The following is a 23,367-nucleotide window of genomic DNA, read 5'->3' on the forward strand; positions in this document are numbered from 1 at the left end:
TGACTCCGCAGTCTATTTTACCCCTTCTTCTTTAAGTTCTGCTACTCCTTTATTGCCCATATTCAGGCACAGTACTTTTCATGATTTTTCTAACTGAAATCATTCACAACACTGCTGGTTTAGTTCACTTTGCAGAACACCATCAAACAAACACATGCTTTCCCTCCCGCCCCAAAAAAAGGCTGCATTTGCAGTTTAGAACTAAAAATAAGGTCTGAGATTACTTACAGCAAACCAGAAGTATTCTTGAGCTCATTTATACTTTTCTCTGGAACCTTGCTGCCACTAAACCATTTTTTAGTAGCAGAAAATAGTGATCGGCTCAAGCCTTTCCTGGATATTAACTGGAGGAAGACATTGAATTAGAGAATTAGAGCGCTATATTGTAAGAGGCCTAAGTTAAACTAATATAAAAAGTCAAACTTCACTTGTAAATTGATTTTTCTTCCATAAAACCAGAAATAATTAAAGGAGTAAAATAAATAAGAACCCTCTTTCTTAGAATTAATCTGACATTGAGATAGAAGCTCTTATATTTATTTTTATATATTCATATATTCATAGTTCCTATGTTTATTTTGTCTCAGACAGTTGAGGTTTAGAGTTGAGTTTTTTTATTCTTTCTGTAAAACAGGCATCTTAAGAACTTGAACATTTGCTACATCGGTTTGAAAACTAAAATCTAAATAATTAGAATACTTAATTTTGGGTAGTAGTCCAACCTAAAATCTAGACTAAGTGCATACTACAAGAAAGAACGTTCTCTCTCACGCACATAAAGCATTATCACACCACAAACATCAATTTCAAGTCTCAAAGGTATGAGGCAAGCAGCATTACACAACTTCATTCTTTTAGATAAGTTCCACTTAGAAAGAAACTTCTGCAGGGAATTACCACTCCCATCCTATAAGGCAAACTATAATCACTCTTTAAAGATCATTTTAAAAAGCAGAACATCTCTCTTTTCTTACCAGGACTAGGAGGAACATATCACTGCATTCCTGTTTGCTACACTTTACGTAACCACTTCTTTTTAATGCTTGTCCATAAAACTTACTAAATGTAAATATGGTCAGCACATACCAACTCCCAAAAGTCAATTCAGGGAGTGAGCATTCCTAACACAACATGACCCTTCATATGGAAAGCCCTCATACTTAAAACTATAACTTGAGTAGACAATCCAATCAAAATAAAATCAGAAGTCAGACAACTGACTGATATTTGGGTCCAAAACTTAATGTGAATACAGTAATTTGATTGTAGTAATGTAAGTCAATCCATCTCTGGCTGCTTAAGCCCATGTAAGAGTGAAACACTTGTAAAATAAAGGACTTCACTGTGACCCAAATAACTTAAATGCATGACCTTGACTAAACATGGACATGATATTAATCTCACTTCCAAAAAATGCTTGTCTGAGAGAAGCATATTCAGCTGCAAAACCTGCTGAAATCAACAGAATTACACAATTGAGGGTGTCCCTGCATTTCCTCCATGTCAAGTAGCAACTGAGGGGGACTGCTTTTTTTGCAGACAACTATTGATTAAATAAATTTCTTGAATTTAGTTGCATATTCTGTTGAAACACAAAGTCCATTTTGTTCCCCATGCCAGATTCATCCAAAAGCACAGAATATTAAGGTACAACAGATTTCCCCAGAGACAAGTCACACAGGTTTTCACCAAGAAGTCACCTTGCACTGAAGTTTTTGATACGAATTAGTTCTTGTCTTTATAAGAGATAAATAATAATGAGAAAACTTCAGTTATTTCTCTTAAATCTACTACAAGTTTTCAGCAAGACTGTTGAATCATTAGATGCAGAAAGAAGTAATACTGTCAAAACAGATTTCTGAATAATTGGATTTATACCCTAACCATTTTTCCTTATTATAGCACAAAGTGTGTTTAAGGGTAAACTGACCTGATCATTGAGCTGTCGAATTGTTTTCTCTATGTGTGGCAAAAGTCCCCGAAATGTGAATTCCTGTATGAACTGCCTAATTCGATCGTGATCTGTGAGAGTTAAACAAGCACCATGAGGTGTCCCAGAATTTGACTTCTTTGAGTCCTGAAGTGATGTAGAAGCCTTCATGTAATCAGTGCTATCCAAACTGCCACTGGGATGATCCAGCTGAAGGGGGTGAGCCTTAAAGTTATTTGACAAGCCATCTGTTGAAAGATTGAAAGAAAAGTTCCAGTAAGTATAAAGCTACTTAAATATTTTAGGTTTTAAAGGTAATTTACTAACCTACTTCAAAGCTTCCCTTACTCAGAACTCTGGAAAGCAAAGCAATTCACCAACTGTTCTGCACTACAGATCAATGCTAAGCAGGCAGCAGCTGAGCACTGAGTATTGTATCATTCCTGAAATTCTCAGAAAGTTCAGGCAATCTCAAGAATTACAACATGACTAAATATGCACGGTTTTGGTCCTCAACTACAGTGCAAAAAAAATCTTCCCGTATGCTGACTAATATTAACAACTTTGAAGGGAAACTGGAAACATTAAAATCAAAATAAAGCATTCATCAAAGTTGGGATTGCAGCAATTACTACAATGGCTCCATTGGGTCCATTCTCTTTTTTTCTGCTAATGTTTTAAGGTTACAAAAAAACAAAACAAACAAAAAAAAAAAACCAAAAAAACAAAACCAACAAAACAGACCTAATTTTCCATGTTGTTCCAAGCAATCATGATGTAAAACAATTTCCTCCAAAGTCCTCTTTGTTCAATGAGAAGGACTGCTGATCACTATTGTATTTAGCTCTCTGAAATAGACTGAGACACTGCTTCACTCTAAGACTTAAGCAGTCCTCTTATTTCTAAAAAAATCAGCTTGCTCTATGTGGCACCAAGCAAAGCTGAGCTGTGAAAGCAAATCCCCAATGGATATTACTCATGAAATCTAATCCTGAGTTTGTAAAGTTCAATTGACAGCTCCCAGATTACATCTGGGTTGCAAGACCTTACAAAGATGGCAACTGTAGGGTCTCCTACACATGCTAGATTCTCCACAAGCCTTTCAGGTGAGATATGAAGGATCTGGGCTGAGGCAGGCCAGGCAATGCAGGGTACCTCACTTTTTCCCTATTTGGTGATGCCTCTCATCTGAATCCTACACAGCTATTTTAATTGTGTTTAAGGGTGCAATAACTTGCACTCAATTTCATTTACTATCCTCTCCCATCCACAAGCTGAGTTACAAAGCAAATGCTTCCAATCAACTTAGAAATTAAGCACTTCCCTAACATTTACAGATTTAATATCAAAACCAAGGACAAACTCCACAAGCTCAGCTTCCAAGTTATAGCAAAGTATACAAACCAAAACTTTCATTATTACCAAAATTGGCCATTTAAACCTATGCTATTTTCACTAATTACCAGAGTTTGCAGACAATATGCTTAGACTTACAAAATATGAGCCCAATACATCATTAACCACCTCATTAAGGAGATGTCACCAATCCAGTAGGTCAGTACCACAGCATTTTTCTTTGAGGACACTTGGAGCATTTAAAAAACCATTACTCTGAGCAGCCTAACAGACCATCTAATTAAATACTGTCCAAGACAAAAGACAGTTGTGTAAACACTGTAAGATCAAGGTTTTCATAAAGCTACAAAAATACCTTTAATTTCACTGTCTATGCCATCTGATATCAAGTGATCAGTGTTCTTGTTTGAAACAGTATAATCTTCATAGGAATCCTGCCAGAAAAGAGAGGGGAAAAAAGTCAGAACTTTAAGACTACTCATGAAATAAAAGAGTCATTAAACAATAGTTGTCAGTTTCAAAAAGTTAGCTGAATTATTACAGCAGTGTGTTTGTTCATATGTTTTAACTTCTCTAAGTAGTTTCTGAGGCTTTAAAAAACTGTCTTATTTTAAAGATGAAAGTCATATTCACCAAATGAATCAAGTCCCTTCTAACTTGCTCAACTGGCTTCCCTGTCAATCAAAGTAACTCCAACTCTTGCACAGCAATGTCTACAGCAGCAAAAATATATTCCCTAAAGCAGTTCCTGAATAAGCTCACACACACAAAGATCTATATTGCACAGTTCACACAAGACAGAAAAAAAGAAAAATATCTGATTCGTTTATGGTGGACTGTAACTCACTGGTTCTCTTAGCTTATAGAATATGGAATGTTTTGACTTTTCAGTGGCAGCTGATGCCAAGAATGGCTACCTAGAACAGACAGCTACATTTGGTAAAGAAATATGATTCCAGAAGCCTTTTAATCATAAGGAGTTATAACTGCAAGTCAGTCAAAAGCAAACTCAAAAAAAGAGTATTTTTGGTTCTAAAACCAAAAATACAGATATTTATGGCAAACTCAAAACACACTATATCCCTTGCAATCTTAGCAGATGACAGACCAGGCTAGACCCACAAGAAGTTATCACAAAAACCACACATACTCCCACAAAACAACACACCCAGACTATTTAGTGAAGTACAGAAGACCCAGGGAAAAAATTTAAGACTGAGGAAGACAAATAAAAATGAAGGTAGAAAGCTGCTATGAACACGACACTACTGAGGTTACTTCCTCTTGCAACTCTTATTATTTCTTATTTATTGTTTATTATTTCTGTGTTCCTGTCAATCTATTTCAGACAGTCCAGTATTTCAGTGCTCCTTAGTGTCAACCTAAGTAGCACAGAGGACAGTTCCTACTGAGGACTCATGCCCTCACAAAAAGCCACAGCTGTGTCAGAAGTGTCTGGACTGCCTACCCATTCTGTAGAAACACATAACACTAAGGTGAAACTTAATGCAACTACAATGGACTTTCATAAGCATGGTAAGATCTGTTTTTAGCATACTGTACTACCTGGTTCTGGATAGTGTTTTTCTGAAGGTACTGACTCCAAGGATCTGGTATCTGTTCGTCTGCTCCTCTGTTAGACACCCGAGAATTTATTTTCAGCAAATAGCAACCCTGAGTTCCATATCTCTGTTTCATCTCTTCATAAATGGAGTCAGCTCTGAAACAGTAAAACAACATTTATCCTGTCTTGATATCAAACTAACTTTAGAGCATGTACTGCAACAAACTATTTTAGAGTATTATCTATAGTGCTCAAAAGGAAAATTCTCCTATTTTTAAAACAATCCGTTATGCAAGAGTAAACTGAAAATCTTTGAGAATTAGTTCAGAAAGGTACCAAAGAAAGCACCTACCCCAAAAGCTGGGACTGATTAACTTCATTTTACATGAACACAAGAAGAAGTTCTAAAAATAATACTTTCAAATATCTGTCTTGATAATAGCATACTGGCTAATGGATCCTGTTGCATGTCTAATCTCAACAGAATTTATCAACACAAACATTTTGGTCAAAGACCTCATCTGTAAGCTCACTGAAGGCAGATGACCCACCTTTGCTCTTCTCCTGTGCTTACATCATGCAGTAGCACATAATATTTGAGCGTGTTTGGTATAAACCACTTGGGATAGGAGTATTCACTACTGTGCTGAATCCGATGCTGTTCTTGGGACAGCTTCAGGAACTGCTCCACAGGGTCCGGTTCACTAGAAGAAACTACCAGCATACCTGAATTCATTAAGGACATATACCCAAAGAACACAGGAACACCACTGATCATAGAATAAAACAGGAAGTGTATAAAATAGAATAGATGATACAATACTTAGGTATGTAAAACATGCTGCCACAAAAGTATGTGCAATTAGAATTTGGCCTTTCTCTCAATAAAAAACAATCAGTTAACTAACATCTGTAAAATGAGACGCAGTAGTTTGCTCCAATTCTGACAGTGAATCTAAGTTTAAGCTGCTACATAATAGCCAATTCAAGATTTTAGATAGAGACCAGATGTTCACATAGCAAACATGTAGCTGAAATTCATCCCCACCGTATTTTAGCTTTCAACTTCCAAGGAGAGTTGGGGCTTTAAGTTATCACCTGAACAACAGTAATGACCAGCATTCATAAACACAGCAACACCACCTGAGTAAATAGCAGAAGTGGTCAGATTTTTACCTCAATGCAACTTCACAATCATTAATAATGAACATCCCACCCTGCTACATCTACTCACCAAATCAAAAAACATTACTTCAGAGAAACCAGAAAGCAAAGCTATAATTTAAATGCTATTAAAATTCAGAAGCCAGAATCAGTATTTTGCAAAGTTAATTCTGCACAGGTGTGGCCATTATAATACCTTTCCACTATACTGAAATTATAATGCTCAGTACAGAATTAGGAATGGAGCATCATAAAACCTGCAGTATCATAATTACTGTAAAGCTTAACACCAGCTACATCATGAAACAGTGATTATTCTCAATTTCCCTGTAGACAAGCAAATTAGGCCTAAGCTTTGGTAAAAAAAAATGTGAAAGCATTCAGGCATCTTTCCAGACTTCTTTTTATCCAGCATAGCTCAAAGTTCACCAAATTTCCAAAATATCATCTCCCCAACCTCCACCACTCCATCTGCTTACAAAAAGCTATTAAAAAGCAGCAGATGCATCCCAAATACACATTCCTCTGTTGTAGATAAGGGACGGACAAGAGATACTTAAAGAGCTACAGCAGAAAGTGTCTGAGGATGATGGAGTTTCACACAAGACAGGTATTATCTTTGAGCTCACTTTGACACAAAAAGAGCGTGTGGAGAAGGGGAAAAAAACCCAATAGAACACTATAAAAAAACTCAGGCCAAACAGTCACAAAGAAAACCCTTACACCCTTATGAAATCAGTCTGTGTAGTCAGACATAGAAGAAAAATACATAGGCTTCAAATCATAATTGTGAAAGAGTTACTGCAAAACTTTCAGTGTCTCCTACATTACATTTTGTAACAGCCTTCCCTGGAGCGGTCTGCAACATTCAAAGGATACATGCAACATAGTGGTTTAAGAATTCGTGATCAGATGCAGGCATGGACTGAAGAAAGCACTCTCTGTAAGACTCAAACCAAGGAGTAGTAGCTGAAATACACAATGAAACAGGACAAATTAGACTATTCAGTGAAACTTGTTTACCCATTAATGAAAAGGAAGTATGAAAGACTACACCTGAAAGTGAAGCCTGCAAACTCTGACAAGGTTTGCATGGCAAGGGAAAGAAGGAGGAACAGTCCAAGGAGAAAGTATTTTAGATGCAACACAAGTAGGAGAAACGGTAACACTTCAATCAAATCCTGTGAAACTGAATAGCACCTTAAGCACCACATTCCTCACCACTTCAGGCTCACATGTATGGAGTCCTCGTTAAACCACTACTCTTTACCATCCCTTTAAACACTCAAACCTTGGCAAAGAAAGAAATAAATTCTTCCAACAGTCATTGAATTTCTGAGCTAGGGATGTAAGAACTGACCAAGAAACAAAATTCATTTTTGAGTATGTAGAGGAGCTAAGGATTACCAAAACCCTATACTGCCTGTTTTCTACAAGCGCTGACTTGGCTTGACAGCAGCCCCCTTCCCATGCCTTGCTCAAACAGTTCAGCTGGCAAAGACCCAAGAAGATAAAACCTCAGATCTAAGTTGTGCCATTAATGCCCAATAATTTTAACCTGCCAAGTTCAATGCCCCTTCACAATAAGGACTTCATTTTCCTCAAAGTAACAAATCAAAGGAAAACAAGGATGTCTGGGACATCAAAAAAATGTGAACCTAATATTGTCCATTTCTTTCCACTCCAGCTATAGGTCAAACAATGAACTATTATTTCTTCTTTTAAGGCTGTTCTATTTTATCTTTATTCTCCAACTCCTTTCCCTTGAGTGGGAAACAGATTCCAGAGCAAAATCACTGCACTTTCAATAACCTGATTTCACACTGAAGTAACTGGAATCCACTGTCATCTCACCAGCAAACTATAAAACAGTAACTAGCAAAGAAAAATATTTGTTAAGAAAATCTGAAGGTATTTTCTTTATATGACCCTTAAAAACTCACATTGCTAGACTTTAGTAAATACAAATAAAATTCAAGTAAATAAAAATATCTAATGCTTTGTAAAGCTGTCATGTACCTCCTCACAAAAACCAAGCCAAATCACCACTTTGATTTCTTAAGCTAATTTTGGAAACAGGTTCACTTTTATGTTGGAATTATCTTGTATGGCATTCATTTAATGCATTTTCTTTAATCCTACATTGTCAAGCCATCTTAGATTGGCTTCAGACACACAGAAGTCGGACACAGCCACACTTGAATTCAGTCTAGCAGTGAGCACATGTTAAATTAAAAAAAGCATAACAGGAGACAAACTTCCAGCTTTTGGTTACAGCCCTTCCAGAAACTGTTCTCTGAGTACTCATCTAGGATATAAAAAGCTCTTGGCTTTACTGAGCCCTGCATGCAAACATGCCAACTATTTAAATTAAGGAAAACACAGCTTGTTATTATTAAAAGTAAGCCATAAGAAAGTGACTCATACGCATTTTTCACAAGCATAACAAGCCGTGCAGTAACTCTGGTTCAAAGTAAACACTGTTAAACAACCTAAGGCAAAAAATTTTCACTTCTGTTTTACAGCTGAATCACACCAAAATAAAAAAATCACGTGTTTTTTTAAAACCTGACAGTTACAAACAGGGAAGTACTACTTTGTTTTGTGGATTGGTTCCCTTGCCCTCGTTTTTCATTAGGCCTATTTAAAAATCTTGGAAGCAGCCTCAAAGGAAACTGGGACTTCCTCTACACAGCAACATCAACAGGATTCACTTGAGCCTTTTACAGGGCTGTAATCGCTTATTGTAGATACTTGATAAACACACACCATACTCAAAACAAAAGCAGTATTTGAAAAAAAATTTCACAACTGTGACACCTCATAACACGTTACAGCAGTGTAAACCAGCACTGCCATTCAGGTATTCAGATCTATACACTTTGCATTTTTCCAGTATGCTGGAACAGAACTGAAGTTTTGGCAAACTTGTTAACACGTTCAGAACTTATTAAGAATAAAAAAAAAAGTAGTATTTCTACATAACAGCATAATAATGGAAAATCTACTTAATGAAGTTTTGTACTCTTTAGGCATTTACCAGGATCTGAACAGATACTACTGAAAGGATGAATGGATATTATTCACCAAAGGCATAAACTATATAAATATATAAAAATGAAAAACATCAAAACCTGGCTCTTATAGACCACAATGCAGAGCCTTGAGAGGTCAATAACCAATGTGGCTTGGTAGCAATAAGTCTCACAAACTACATAAAAATGTATTAGAGAGCTTTTTCTTTTTTTAAGGATCATACTCCAGAAAGGATGTCAATATAGCAGAGACACACGTTCTCTAAGTACAGTCAGCAGTTGAGTTCCAACTTAAAAGTGTTACTGTCCCCTGAGAAAGGCAGAAAGTACACTTGAAATTCAGCACAGTGACAGTATACAGTTCCATAGGATCAAACAATCCAGTGTTCTTAACAGCATCAGGTAATTTACCACCACCACCCTTACTGATTGTATGGAAAGACCAAATGATTTTGATTAACAGGAGTAGAAATGTGATTAAAAGAAAAATTAAAACAACCACCACCAACGATTTTTCAGTTAGGGAGAAAAAATGGAGGAACACACATCTACATCCGGAAAAGTGCTGAACAGTTGTAGCAGATGGTAAGGAAAGGTGGATGGGGCACATGGAAAAGGAGTAAAGGGCAATTTGGCAAATCAGCACCAACCACAAAAAAATACCTGAATAAAAGGTGGATGTGTTCAGTTCCATCAGTGTCTCTTTCCAATTACTGTACCAAGGAACACTAGCCTTAACTGAGCGATCTGATAGAAAAAACATGATATTATTACACTAAAAAGGGTCAGATGCAAACACACTCTCGGCTTTTACACTCTGGTACCGTGAAGTAGAAAAAAATCTACACCATGCAGGCCCATGAGGGGCATGGAGGAGATCTGACTCCAGCTAACCTTAATCATGAATATTTCAAGCTTCTCAACATTTGACAGAGTACTTTAATGGAAATCAATATTAATTTCTAGTTCAGCCCCAATTCTAGGCTCAAACAAAAATGGAAATTCTGTCAAGTAGCAAAGATTTAAGTTGTATGAACACTTTATTTCTGTTTTAGCAGATGGAAGACACACTAAATCTAAGGCACTAACTTGTGAGATTTCCAAGCCTATAGTACTAGTTAAAAGTACCTGAATACATTAGCTGCTGAAAGTGGTTGCCCCAACATTCTCAACTCAAACATATTACTCCAATGCCTCATGCCAGCATTTATGGCATGCAGCCTTGAACAAACATAGCCAGGGAACTGATCTAGTAGAAAAAAGTCTTTGCTTCTTTCAAATAATTTAGCTCTTTAATGGGATCATTTTTCTTCACTTTCTACATGCACCAGAACATGGGAGAAGAGGCATGGCTGAACACGAGCCACTTTTCAGCAACCAAATGAGTGTCCCAGCACCAGATTATGGAACTATAAGAATATTAAACAAAACTGTAACAAAGAAGGATTACAAACAATTAAATCAATGCAACACACCAGTTCCATTTATCAAAAAAAGAGCAGGATTATGACGCTAGTCTGAAACATAACTCAGCTTCTTAAACAGTGTTTATCTTTCTTCAAAATAGACTGCACTTGGTCACCATTAAAATTAAGGAAATATCTTTTAAAATCATTATCCTAGAAAACTAATTCACTCCCAAAAAAGAACAAATTAAGAACTGATGAGAACGCTTCCCATTTGCCATGCCAAATGATTATGTTCTGCTGTCAGGAATGAATGCATCCCTTGGTTTGAATAAAATGCTCTAAGAAAGTTGAAAAAAAAAATACTCTAAATGTCTTAGCAAATACACATATCCATCTAAGCATAAAGAAACCCTACTTGGTTCTTCTTCATATTCTCTTACACTGTAATGAGACACAAACTCCTCCATCAACAGCACTGTCAGTATTTTGTGACACAGAGCTCCCCTGAATGACAAAGCTACTACATGAATTTGTCCTTCTTTGTGATCTTAAACAGCTTATACACCTCTCCTCCTGTCAAATAAGCATACAGCCAGTGTGAATGGAAATAGGAACCTAATCACTGAGAGATAAAAGATAGTCAAACACGGTAATTTGTATATCTGAGGCTCCAACAGCAAATATGGAAAACAAAAGGAGAGATATTTGCTTCAGTAACTACAAATCATTGCTTAATATAGCCACTATTTTTCTTCCCTTCTTTCAACATCTCACTTCTAAACTAAGGTCATAAAAAACTTAATGGAAAAGTCTCCTCACTGATATCATTCTGCTTTCTTAGGGTCTTTCCATCTCTAAAATTGAAGCAAACTTTCCATCCAAGAAAAAATCATAGCAAAATGGCAATTCACCAATGTGATCTATAAAGAAGGGCACAGAAATTTCTCAAAATGTGGGATTTTCAACACATCTCAAAACCAAGAAATTTCCAGGCTCAGGTCTTTTGCTTTATAACCAACACGGGACATCAAGCTGAAGATGTATCTTGTAAATAAGGTATCCAAGACATGAGATTATGCCATTTTTCCATTATCAACATTAAAAAAAAAATTACTACAGCAACATCAGTCACCAATCCTCACAAAGTTTTATCAGCCTATTGCTATAGCAGAGCTAAACTCTTCACTGCAGGCTGAACTTTAAATACAATAAATTACGCATGTTTAAATAGGGCAGTGCATACATGCTTTGAATTAAGTACATGCTCAGAGGCTTTAACGGATTAGGGTCTTAACTGGGAGGAGTTCAATCTTCTCAGCTCCTAAGATCAGGTCTCATTTAGCATTATTCAAAATACCTCATCACTTGGAGATCTGAGGAAAAACATTTTTAGAATACTCTAGTCATTTTGACAGTGAAATACGAAGCACAAGTTCCACAGAGGAAAAAACAAGACAAAGAATCAAAGGAGTCACAGACCTTTCCTCACAGTCCTTTTTCCTTAAAGTTTTTATGATTTTATCATCAAAAATAAAAGAAGCTAGGATAACTAAGATAACTAACTTCAAGATAAAGCCATACATTAATACCAACATCAAGTTGTGACATTTATTCAGCCAAGTGCAACAAATCACTGTATCACTTTTGTAACAAGAAAATTACACAATGAAAGCATCATTAATGGCTACATTAAAATAATGACTTCACAGAACTTGAGAAGAACTAAAATACCAGGAAAATTAAAATTATTAATTCAGTTCAACCACTCTTTCAGCATTACATAAAGCCAAAACTATTTGATAAATCCAAGGTTTCAGTAAAAGCAATGTCTCAAAACTGCAACTCTGAATAATATTAATACATGCCACAAAGCTGAAATGAAGGCTAGAAACCTCTCAGCCAATTCCAGTTTACATTATGAAAAGCACAACAGCATTACATACCACTGATGTTGAGATCATAATCTCCAGCTGTGATCACATTAGCTACCAGTCCTTCAGCAGGCTGACTGACAGACACAACATCGTGCAAAAGTTTCCGAATAGCACCGGGCTGAGGTGGGTGAGTAATGATGTTGTTGACAGCGATCTTCAAATTTTTAATGATGTGAAGCTGATTATTAGGATCTCTCATGTGAACTAAAAAGGAAAAAGAAGACGATTTGTTGAGGAGTATGACAGACAGTTAAAATAGTTGTCATAAATTAGTCTTTTTTCCAACACATCTTTTCTTTAAAGATTGCTCCACTAAACTTCTCCATCATCAATTTTAGATCACAGTCCATAGTGCTTGACTACCAAAAATGGAGGGGGAGAAGGTGGTAACAAAAAATCACTTGATGTTCAACATCAGGCTCATCTAGGCAGACTGATTAATGAATAGCATAGGATCTTAGCTGGTAAGAATATTGACTCCATCTAACATAGTACGTGCGCATCCTACACTGATACACTCACTCCCTCCTGTGTAGAACATATCAACTTTCATGGAAAAGCCATAGGAAACACGTATGGATTTCACACAACACATCATGTTTCAAGGAATCAGTAATCCAAGAAATTCCACACACACAAATAAATAGCATTTAAGAAACTTGACAGGAAAAACATGGTATTCATTCATCCAAAATTAACATATCCTAAAAGACAAGCTGAGAGAGTTGGGGATGCTCATCCTGGAGAAGGGGGGAGACCTTAGAGCAGCCTTCCAGTACCCCCAGGGGGCATTCAAGAGAGCTGGAGAGGTACAAGGGCATGTAGTGACAAGACAAGGGGGAATGGTTTAAAACTGAAAGAAAGCAGATTTAGATCAGATATTGGGAAGAAATTCCTTCCCATGAGGATGGTGAGGCATTGGAACAGGTTGCCCAAAAAAGCTGTGATGCCCTAACACTGGAACACTTCAAGGCCTGGCTGGACAGGGATGTAAGCAACCTGTTCTAATGGAAAGTAACTCTAACCACAGCAGGGTAAACTTAGAACTAGATGTTCTTGAAGGTCCCTTTAAACCTAAACCATTCTAGGATTTTTAGCTACAGCTTCCTTTGCAGAATCTTTGTGAAAATTGCTCCCTAAAGCCATCTGGTTTTAAAAAACTGTTCACAACGTTTTCAACGCTCATTACAATTCTGGGCCTGCTGTGATTTTTCATGTAATTTCACCCTATTTCAAACTACAACCCCCCCCAAGCAAGCCAGACTGTGAGTGCAGGCAGGACAGACTGACTACAGCTGCCCAAGCCACCTGGTGCCACCATGTGCCATGCAGCACAGCCCGACTCCTCTGCGTGCTTTTTCACAAATTCCTGTATAGCATAGAAAAGGTAGCACAAAGGAAAATTCTTAGTGTTTTCTTCATCTTTCAACTAACTACAGGATTCACACCATAAAGGTCTGAAACTGAGTATTCAATCTGCTCCAGCCTGCAAATCACTCCACACCTTCTCCACAAGCCTCTTCAGAAGCACCACATAGCTAAAGTCAGATCACACTAGATGTGTTCACAATCCATTTTGAATGTTAAAACAGATTTCTAATATCGTTCAAATCTTGACTCACGTAGTTCTACCTTCCTCAAGCACATATTCACTCCCAAGCTTTACCAGCACTCAAGCTCATGGGAAAACAGTAAAGCAGGTTAGAAAACTCATCCTGCCAAAAACAACCTAAAATGGTGTGGGTTTTGTCAGCTATAAGTTTCAGATTGAACTTGTATATCATAAGGCTTTACCAACACCAGAAAAGGCAGTTGTGCTGGCTAAACTTTACTTAGTTCAGCATTTCTATCAGAAAGCTGAAGCAGTTGTTTTGGATGGGGCTTCTTTCATCTTATCACATTGGTAAATTATCAACCCTATTTTGAAATTATCAGATGTAAAGGAAGTGGCAGGAACAAACAACAAGGAAACTACTTTGCCTTCACCAGCACAGCTGTAACACTACAACTCATCCTTGCTGTCTGCCCTAAACGTAACAGCCATAATAATGAAGAGCAAGCACATTTCCATGACATCTGTGGCATATGTTTAATGATAAGGACTGAAATAACAGACATACTTAGAACCCCAAAAAGTTTTAATACAAAAAAATAAAAAGATATGTCTTGTGTCCTGTGTTATACATTTTCTTCAAATGTTTATAAGATAATTTCAAAAAGAACTTTGCCAAAACTGGCAGCAGTATCATATATTAGAACAGTATCTTTCTCATCAAAAGTTGAAGATGCTAAGACACACATGAACAAGGAACTCCTAACATCACACTAAGCTTGAATAAGCACAGTGTTCCCATTATACCTCCTTGTACCTTGCACATATTTAAGACTTAGAATCAGATAAAGTTATCAGAAGCTTTCTTTTTTGTGTGTGTTAAGGTCAAACACTTTGATTTAAGAGTAACCAATGCTATCTTAAAGTGATACTTGCTAATTGACATGTGTACTATAATCCTCCCTCCCACAAAGACAGTATCAGTTCATAAGCATTTTTAAAGAGTCTTAAAAACAGGATCCTATTTTAAAGAAAACCTGCCTATATACACAATCTATACTATGCAAACACTTGTTAAATCAGGCATCAGTTGTTACTAACAAACAAAACAGTTAAGAAAGACAGCCACTTTGAGAATAAATATGAAGGTATAAAATCCTCAGTATACTTTTGGTTTCCTTATTAAAGGAACTTGACAATTTGGGGAAGCTGTCCTTTCACTTTTTTAAATATTTCTCCTTCACTAACAGGAGGTGACTTTCTTACAGAAGTCAAGAGGCTGAAATTTACAGGACAGAGCACCCTGAATCTGTGCTTGGGACACTCTACCATCACAGTTTGCTGAGTATTGCAAGGGTATTTTTGGCTACACCAATATTAGCAAGTCACTGATAGGCCAAAGTTGATGAGTAGATTAAATACTGACTTGTGCAAAGGGTGCTCCCGTTGTGTCTACATTACACATCTTTGTGGGGTTCTACTTGGAATTAGATAGAATCTGGCCTCCTTAAATTGAGCAACCTCAACAGTGTGTGGTTTTACTCTACCTGAAGGATTATGCTGTGTCCTGGTCCTTCACATCTGTTAGCACGTGAAGGATGACTGACACGTGCACAGCAGAGAGCTCAGCTCAGTTCCTGTTTATCAGAATTGCTTCACACATACATCAGTAGATTAATTTCCTACCTGCACTGCTTCTTAAGCAAGAGGCTGACAAACACACAGCCTTCAGCTGATTCATAAGCTACATAATTCCTAATTTCAGACAAAAACATGTATTGTAACAGGACTCTAAAAATGCACTAGCAAATCCATGACTGAGCTTTTCAAGTTATAGAATAACTCAAGAAGCTATTCATGTACTTTAAACTTTGCATAAGCAAGGGACAGCTTATTTCTAAAGGGATGAAATACTAATCAATCCAATTTTCTATTACAAATTCAATGAAGTAAAGAGAGACCAATTAGTTTAAAATGGACAGCATTTCACACCCCCTTAAGAAACGTTGCACTTAGAAATGAATACATCAAAACAGAATTAAAGAATCAGAGAAGTGTTACAGTTGGAAGGGATCACTGGAGATCATCTAACCCAACCTCCCTGGCAAGCCAGGATCACCTGGAGCAGGTAACAGGAACTGCCTGGGTGTGTTTGGAATGGCTCCAGAGAGGGAAACTCCACAACCTCCCTAGGCAGCCTGCTCCAGTGCTCTGCCACCCACAATGGAAAGAAGTTTTGCCTCATGTTGAAGCAGAACTTCTTGTATTTTAGCTTATGGCCACTGCTCCTCACAGAATCCCAGAGTAGTTATCACCACAATATCATAACCATACATAATATGAGAATAATAATAATAATAACATTATAACCAGAAGCAGTAAAACACAGAGCATGTCATGTACACACATTCTGCTGTACCACAATCAGATCATTTAATCATGCCTTTCTTCCTCTCTGTCCATACTTCTAACACAAGAACTGACAGTCAGCATGCACTAACATTTTCTCCAGGCAGTAGGAAGAGGAAGTCACTCTTGAAGTGAGGAACTGGAGTCAGGCTTGTGGCCTGCTGGATCAGAATACACACAAAGTAGTGCAGCAACAAAACCCACTGTGCCTACTTTCACTCAGGGAACACCGAGGATAATTCAGGTTTGCAAATTCCTTAACTGTCACAATAATTGGACCTAAATAGTTGCAACAAAGTGAATTAATTAACCTTCCAAGTGAATGCTTCGTTTTGAATATTCTGCCTGGTTTTGCTTGCTAGATGCATTTTGAGAGCCTTTCACTAAAAGGCTAATTAACTTCTGAACTCTAAAGATGTGAGCATCTGAATTTATTATTTTTATCTCTGCTGCACTCTCACATAGTTCACAAACATTTTTAAACAAAACGAAAACATTTATGAACAAGTTACACTTTGTAAGTTACTAAGACTCTGAAAATCAAGGCAGATTTTTAACACAAGTAGCTTTTAAGCTGCTGCCATTTTTAAGAGAGAAATGCAAAAATATAACAAGAATGACAGTACAAGCTTCATTTTCTTGCACTCTTTCCTCAACACATGACATACAGAGGCTGCAGTCTGAGCTACATGTCTGTCAGAAACCAAATGTGACAAATGTCATTGCAGCACTATTCTGACAAGCAGTCCTCTGCAAACTACTGTAATGAGCAGCAGCTTGAAATGCACGGCTTATCTAAATTAAAAGAAAACAAATTCCGGATAGTAAGTTAAAGCATCACAGCTAAAAAACCCTGTTGTTTCTCTTAAGTGGTCAATCTCCAGTTTTCCTGTTGCTTCACGTGGTCATTCTGCCACATAAGCAGCTGGATTCCCACTCCTTCTCTGCACAGGTCTTACAGAAACGTCAACCAAAAAAAAAAAAAGAAAAAAAAAAAAAAGGCATAAAGGAATAAAGGATAAAGCTACAGACAAAAGAAAGGAAAGCCCTGAAACTTAAATCACGATTAATGTTTCTGAAAGATTGGCCGTACTTTCAACGCCTGGCAAGTGTGAAACCCAGCAGAGTCTACAGCAAGAGTCAAGTACGAGTACTAGGGAGGTAACAGCGAAGTGCTTTTAATGGAACACAAAAATCCGTCTGGAAGAGCAGAATTTACAGACACCTTCCTCTTCAGCCATGGGATGTCACCAGCAGAAGCCAAACTTCCCCGGTTCCGCAGACCGAATCAAAGTAAGCTGACTTAACAGCTGTCACCTGCGCCAACCCCGGCAAACGCGAGTCTCCGCCAAGCCCGTCAGGGCTCCCGGTGAAACCCGCCCGGGCGGCCGCCGCCACATCGCCGGGAAGGGGAAGGAGAGTCGGGCACAGCCCCGGCGGGCGCAGCCGTGCGGGACCCCCGGAGGCCGCGGGCGGAAGAGAGCGGCGGCACCGCCTCCCCCGCCCCGTGTAAACAACGCGCTCCGCTGCCGGCACCGACCTTCCGAGGTGAGGCGGCAGAAGGGCCTGACGAGCTCGGCGAAGCTGAGGTTGTTCCTGCGGGTGAGCCGCTCCGCCTCCTCGCTGCACAGCGCGGCCACCAAGGGCACGAACGAGTCCTGGATGAACTCCTGCACCGACTGCACGCACTGGGCCATGGCCGCCGCTCGGGGCCGCCCGAGACGGCCCCGCCACCTTTCTCCGCAATTCTCCGGATTATTCTTTCTCTCCCTCCCTCCTTCCCTGGCCGCTGCCTGTGCACGGCTCCCGCCCGGGCCCCGCTCAGCGCCCGCCGAGCGCCGCCATGTTGCGCCTCAGCCGAGCCCCTCGGGGAGCGCCCGCTCCCGGCGGCCCCCGCGCCCGCTCATGTGATTGGCCAAAGGGGCGGCGCCGGGCCGGGAGGGGGAGGCGACGGTGGCCCGCCGGAGGGGGAGGACAGGGAGCGCACAACCGAACCTTCCCCCCCTCGGAGCGGGCAGTTGGTGCGGTCCGGGCGGCGCGGGGCCGTGGGATGCTCCAGGGGGCTTTGGCCAAGGAACGGGAAAACAGCGCTGGATTAATTAAAAAAAAAAAAAAAAACAAAAAAAACCAAACAAAAAGCCCAAAAATAAGAACAAAAAGTGCCATAATTACCCGAAAAGAAGAAGAACAGGGGGGAAAAAGCGCCCCGAAACAACAACAAAAAAGCGCCGAAATAACGACGGAACAAATCAAAACAATGAATTTGGGGGAAAAAACCAACCAAACAAAAAAACCCCTCAAAAAATAAAAAAATAAAGCAAAAAAGACCAAAACAAAAAAAAAATTGCCAAAATGACCCCAAAACAAAAAAAAAGGGGGGGGTAAGTAAAAAAAAAAAAAAAATTAAAAAAAAACCAAGAACAAAAATCCAAACCAAAAAAACAAAGAAAACCCCAAAGCAACAACCATAAAACCACCAAAATAACCCCAAATCAAAACAAGAAAAATATGCAAAACAGCAACAAAAAAGCAAAACAATTATATCCTCCCCCCCAAAAAAAATAATGGGGGGGGCGGGAGGGACACAAATAAAAAACAACCACCAAAAAGGGGAAAGAAGCCCACCAAAATAACCACAAAACAAAAACCCCACATGTGAATAGATTTCCACACATCCAACCCATGAATGGTTAGCCATAAATAAAAACCAAGTTCTGCTTCAACATGAGGAAGAAGTGCTTTCCATTGAGGGTGGCAGAGCACTGGAGCAGGTGCCCAGGCAGGAGATGGAGTTTCCCTTTCTGGGGACATTGAAAACCCACCTGGACACATTCCAGTGCCACCTGCTCCAGGTAACCCGGCACTAGCAGGGAGGATGGATTACATGATATCCAGAGGTCCCTTCCAACCCTAACAATTCTGAGGTTCTGTTGAAAAGCAAAGAGTTGTTAGAGTGTTCTCTGGCAGATCTGTCAGTGTATGCAAGACATGCAAACTGGGCAAAATAGTTTCATTTTTTAAGCTTTGCCCATTAAAGCATGATATTAAACAAAATCCTTGTGCACAGCGGGGAGGGCAGCTGTCCTGGGGGATTTCCTGCCACCAGAATGCTGGTTTGTGGTGGGACAAGAGCTGGGATTTGGCCCCAAAATTCTCCTCCAAAGGAAAGCAGTTCTGTTAGTTTTATTAAAAAAAAAAAAAAAAAGGAAAGAAACAAAATCCCCACAACAACAACCACCCCAACAAAGCAACAATAATAAAAGCAGAAAAAAGATCCCAAATAAAACCACCAAAAAACCACACAAAACCCCCCACAATAGTTAACTTATGCACAGGAAGCTCCACTAGAACATGAGGAAGAACTTCTTGACAGTGTGGGTGAATCTGCTGTGATTTTCTAGAGAGGTTTGCAGTCTCCTTCACTAGAGATACTCAAGAACTGTGTGGATGCAATCCCGTGCCAGGTGCTCCAGGTTGACCCTGCTTGAGATGGGATGTTGGACCAGATGGCCACTGTGGTCCTTTCCAACCTGAGCCACTCAGTGACTCTGTTAAAAATTAAGGAGTTTTGGGGTGTTCTGTGGCAGATCTGTCACTGCTCAGTTGTTTGCATGAAATTCAAATGGGATGAAATAGCTCCTTTTCCCTTTTTTTTGAGATTTGCATGTTAAAGCAGGATTATCACCCAAAGTCCTTTTGCATTTGTCACCTGAGGAAGGAAGTCATTTGGAAGACAACAGTGATAATCTATGGTGAAATAATTGATTTTGAACATGTTATTTACAAACAAGTAGTATTGTAGTAGGGCTGATTTTTAACACCCTGCCAGGGACAGGGCTTGTAAACATCACAAAAAACCCCATAACCCATCCTTTGTGAATGAAAAAGTAGTTTTTCATGTAGACAGTAAGGAAAAAAATCTTACAGTCCATACAAGTTGCTGTTGTTCATGATTGGGTCCTGGGAATGTTATCTAAAAGCTACTAAATATTGCAGGAAAAAAGGGTTTTCTGCTTTGATAGATTATTAGAACAAGAGGAAAGCAAACTTCCACAATATTTATGGCTTATCCACATTTGGAAATTCCCCAGAGCTATTCCAAAATCATGTTTTCACAGATACTCAAAACTAGGACCTCCACACGGGCAATTTGGAAAAATGGTGCTTGTCTCCCATTCCTCTTGATTTATTACTTCTGAACACTAGAGTTATATCCAGTAGAGTGAAGTGGATCAGAACTCCTGATCTTGTGCATACATGACTTGAGGTTAAAAATTATTTTAAAATTATGACCATCATCACATCCCTCTGGCAGAGATTCAAATTTTTATTTAAATTTCTGGCAGAGATTCAGATGTCATGTGGCTATTACCAATCTTCAGTAGCCACTACAGAATGACAAATCATTCATGTAATTGTCATTGTGTTGGAGGATTTTTTTATTATAGCAGCTCTAAACTTATATTTTTGTGCTCAGAATTTATTCTCTGTGAATGCAAACATGTTGTACATATGTTAGTGTACAGTACTAAAAATGTGGTGCTTAGAATGTCTCTGTCTTTGGATGATCTCCCCCAGTAGGACACTGCCTACAGGACCAGTTTTGTCTCACTAGTTTAATGCTGCTCTACATCTCATGGACTGCTCTCCTAAGACAAGGTAACAGAATCACAGAATCAATTAGGTTGGAAAAGACCCCTGAGATCATCAGTCTTTGACAGAACAACACCTTGTTAATTAAACCACAGCACCAAGAGCCATGGCCAGCCATTTCTTGAACACCTCCAGGGGTGGTGACTGAGAACCTTTTGATGCAGCCTGGGACTTGCCTGGAGTACTGCGGAGGGATGAACAACCCCATCTTCAATGAACACAGCAGCTCAGGGTGTTGTATCCCAGATCTGTTACTAAAAATTGGGGCAGTCAATTAGGATTCAAATACCTTTATTTAAAAGGCAGAAGATTCATTAGAAGGAATATAATAGGTGACCTGTAGCACCCTAAGTCTGGCAATGTGTGCACAACATTTTGCTTTCAGATTCTGGACAATGTACAAATAGATTGGAAAGACAGTGGACAGAAATACAAAGGGATAATACAATGTCACAAATCCATGTTTTAACCATCTGAATTATTTAACGGAAAACCAGTTTCTCTGGTTATTAAAGAAAAAGCAGTGAATCAAAGGAAATGGTATCTGAACAGAAGTCAGAGAGTATAGGACGGAAAGTGACAGGGGAGGCCTAAACAGGGAATAGAAAAAAGAACAAATAGTGAGAAAGTCATTAATAGATGAGAGCATGCCCACTGCTTCAATTGTAAGAATAACCAGAACATGACTGTAAAATTTGGAGCTGAAACTGCTTAGCCTCTACCCTTTGCTGTTTCTTTGCTGCTGCCAGTTGTGCTCTTGTACTCCTTTGGGCTGGAAGCTTACTGAACTTGTAAGTTTTGCAATTCTTGTATGCAGATAACCAAGCTAGATCTTTCTGCTGAACTCAGCTTCTGCTGAGGAAGTTCCTTTGAAAGGGTTTTTGCATCTGTTAATAAAATATTTGTATTACTGTGTAGGTTTAAAACAGAGGAAAAAGAATATAGAATTGCAAGAGCTGCAATCTCAAGTTGAATCCAATACTTTCATTTGTAGTCATTTAAATATGGGATGTAGCTGTTTCCCTGTGGTAGTTACAGGTTAAACTATGTCCTTGAAAGTTTACAACAAGGATTCCCAGCTCCTTGCAAACTTCAACTGCACATTTGAATTTACGCTCAGTTCAAATTTCTGAGTTACAGAATTAATGTTTTTCACAGCAATCCTCTGCAGCATAACTTGAAATGAAAATTTTAAAATTTAGCTAAATCACACAAGAAACTATCTGTTGGAGGGGTGGAATTGGTTGGTTGAGGGTTTTTTTGATAAACCACACCCTGATTTTTCAACTTTTGGATTTGGTCATGACCTTCACAAACGTGAACAATGTGGTCATCTGGGTCAGCAGACACTGGTATTGAAGACGAATTGCTGCCATAGCAAAGCTGTGGTTTCTGCATCTGCCCTCTAAGTTTCACTGCCTTCCACAAATGAGGAAAAGCTCATGAAATGCCCTTCTGCAGCTTGCAAGACAAAGGAAAAACAACACATGCACAGAAGAAAGAGGAACTCCTCCTAAGTGAATCAACACAGCTTGTCCTTTCCCAAAAGACAAGGACAAACCCAGTTCTGAAGGAAGATTTTAGACAGCAAAGCAGCAAGAACTGCTCCAGGGGCCTCAAGTGTGTATCAAGGCCAGGGTGGCTGGGACATGGTCCAGGTGATCCTCTGGACAGTCTGTTAGCTGAAGCAGAAGGTCAAATCTGAAGCTACGAGGATTAATGGGAAAGGTTTGCTCAGCCATGCTTCAAGGTGGCAGCAGGGATCAATCTCCTGCTCTCCCACATCAATGGGACACTGTTCCCGACTACTGGGGATCCCAATGCCCTTGATGGGCACAGGATGGGAGTCGGTGATCATGCAGTTCTCCTTCCAGGCATGATAATACAGCTCTTGATAATACAGTGAACAGCTCCGGGTATTCAGAGAGAGCTAGGAGTAGCTCCTGGTGATCCTGCTCTGGCTGGGAATTCCTCAGCAATCGTTCTCTATAACCTCTCTTTTGTTCCCCAGAACCAGCCATGTATCACCCCCCCTCAATCAGCCCAGGATTAGCAGTAATCTTCTATTCTTTGCTGGTAACAAAAGACAGAGACAAGTAGAAAAGAAGAAGAAATTAAGTAAAACAAGTGTATCAAAACTCACCAACTCAGTCTTTGGATCCATTCACCACAAAACTTTGGACATTTATAAATATTACCACTCTCCTTGTAAGAAAAAGTGAAGTTCTCACGCGCACTCTCTCACACACTCTCATACTTCTTTTTTCCTAGTTATCTCAGATATTTCTGCCTAAAGTCTGTCATCCTAGCTGCTCATTTCTTTTATACTGTGGTCAGATGATCTTCCGGGGGTCCCTTTGT

At 39.1% G+C, this 23,367-nt stretch overlaps 1 protein-coding gene across 4 annotated transcripts in view; it reads right to left on the bottom strand.

The window, feature by feature from the left end:
- TRAPPC8 (trafficking protein particle complex subunit 8) overlaps positions 1-18,263 on the bottom strand; it is a 53,097-nt gene extending 34,834 nt beyond the window's left edge. For 2 of the 4 annotated variants that reach the window (XM_074550230.1, XM_074550224.1), the window contains exons 1-9: positions 17,894-18,263; positions 12,402-12,596; positions 9,713-9,796; positions 6,894-6,983; positions 5,402-5,576; positions 4,853-5,006; positions 3,642-3,720; positions 1,931-2,178; positions 229-344 (exon numbers count right to left, since the gene is read on the bottom strand). In XM_074550230.1, coding sequence (XP_074406331.1) covers positions 229-344; positions 1,931-2,178; positions 3,642-3,720; positions 4,853-5,006; positions 5,402-5,576; positions 6,894-6,983; positions 9,713-9,796; positions 12,402-12,596; positions 17,894-18,050 — 1,298 coding nt within the window. In that variant the 5' untranslated portion in view covers positions 18,051-18,263. The remainder of the gene's footprint in view (positions 1-228; positions 345-1,930; positions 2,179-3,641; positions 3,721-4,852; positions 5,007-5,401; positions 5,577-6,893; positions 6,984-9,712; positions 9,797-12,401; positions 12,597-17,893) is intronic. The other 2 variants (XM_074550244.1, XM_074550235.1) reach the window with 1 other exon arrangement.
- Positions 18,264-23,367: the final 5,104 nt, after the last annotated feature.

Source organism: Zonotrichia albicollis, chromosome 1, assembly GCF_047830755.1.
Source record: "Zonotrichia albicollis isolate bZonAlb1 chromosome 1, bZonAlb1.hap1, whole genome shotgun sequence".
Lineage (NCBI taxonomy): Eukaryota > Metazoa > Chordata > Aves > Passeriformes > Passerellidae > Zonotrichia > Zonotrichia albicollis.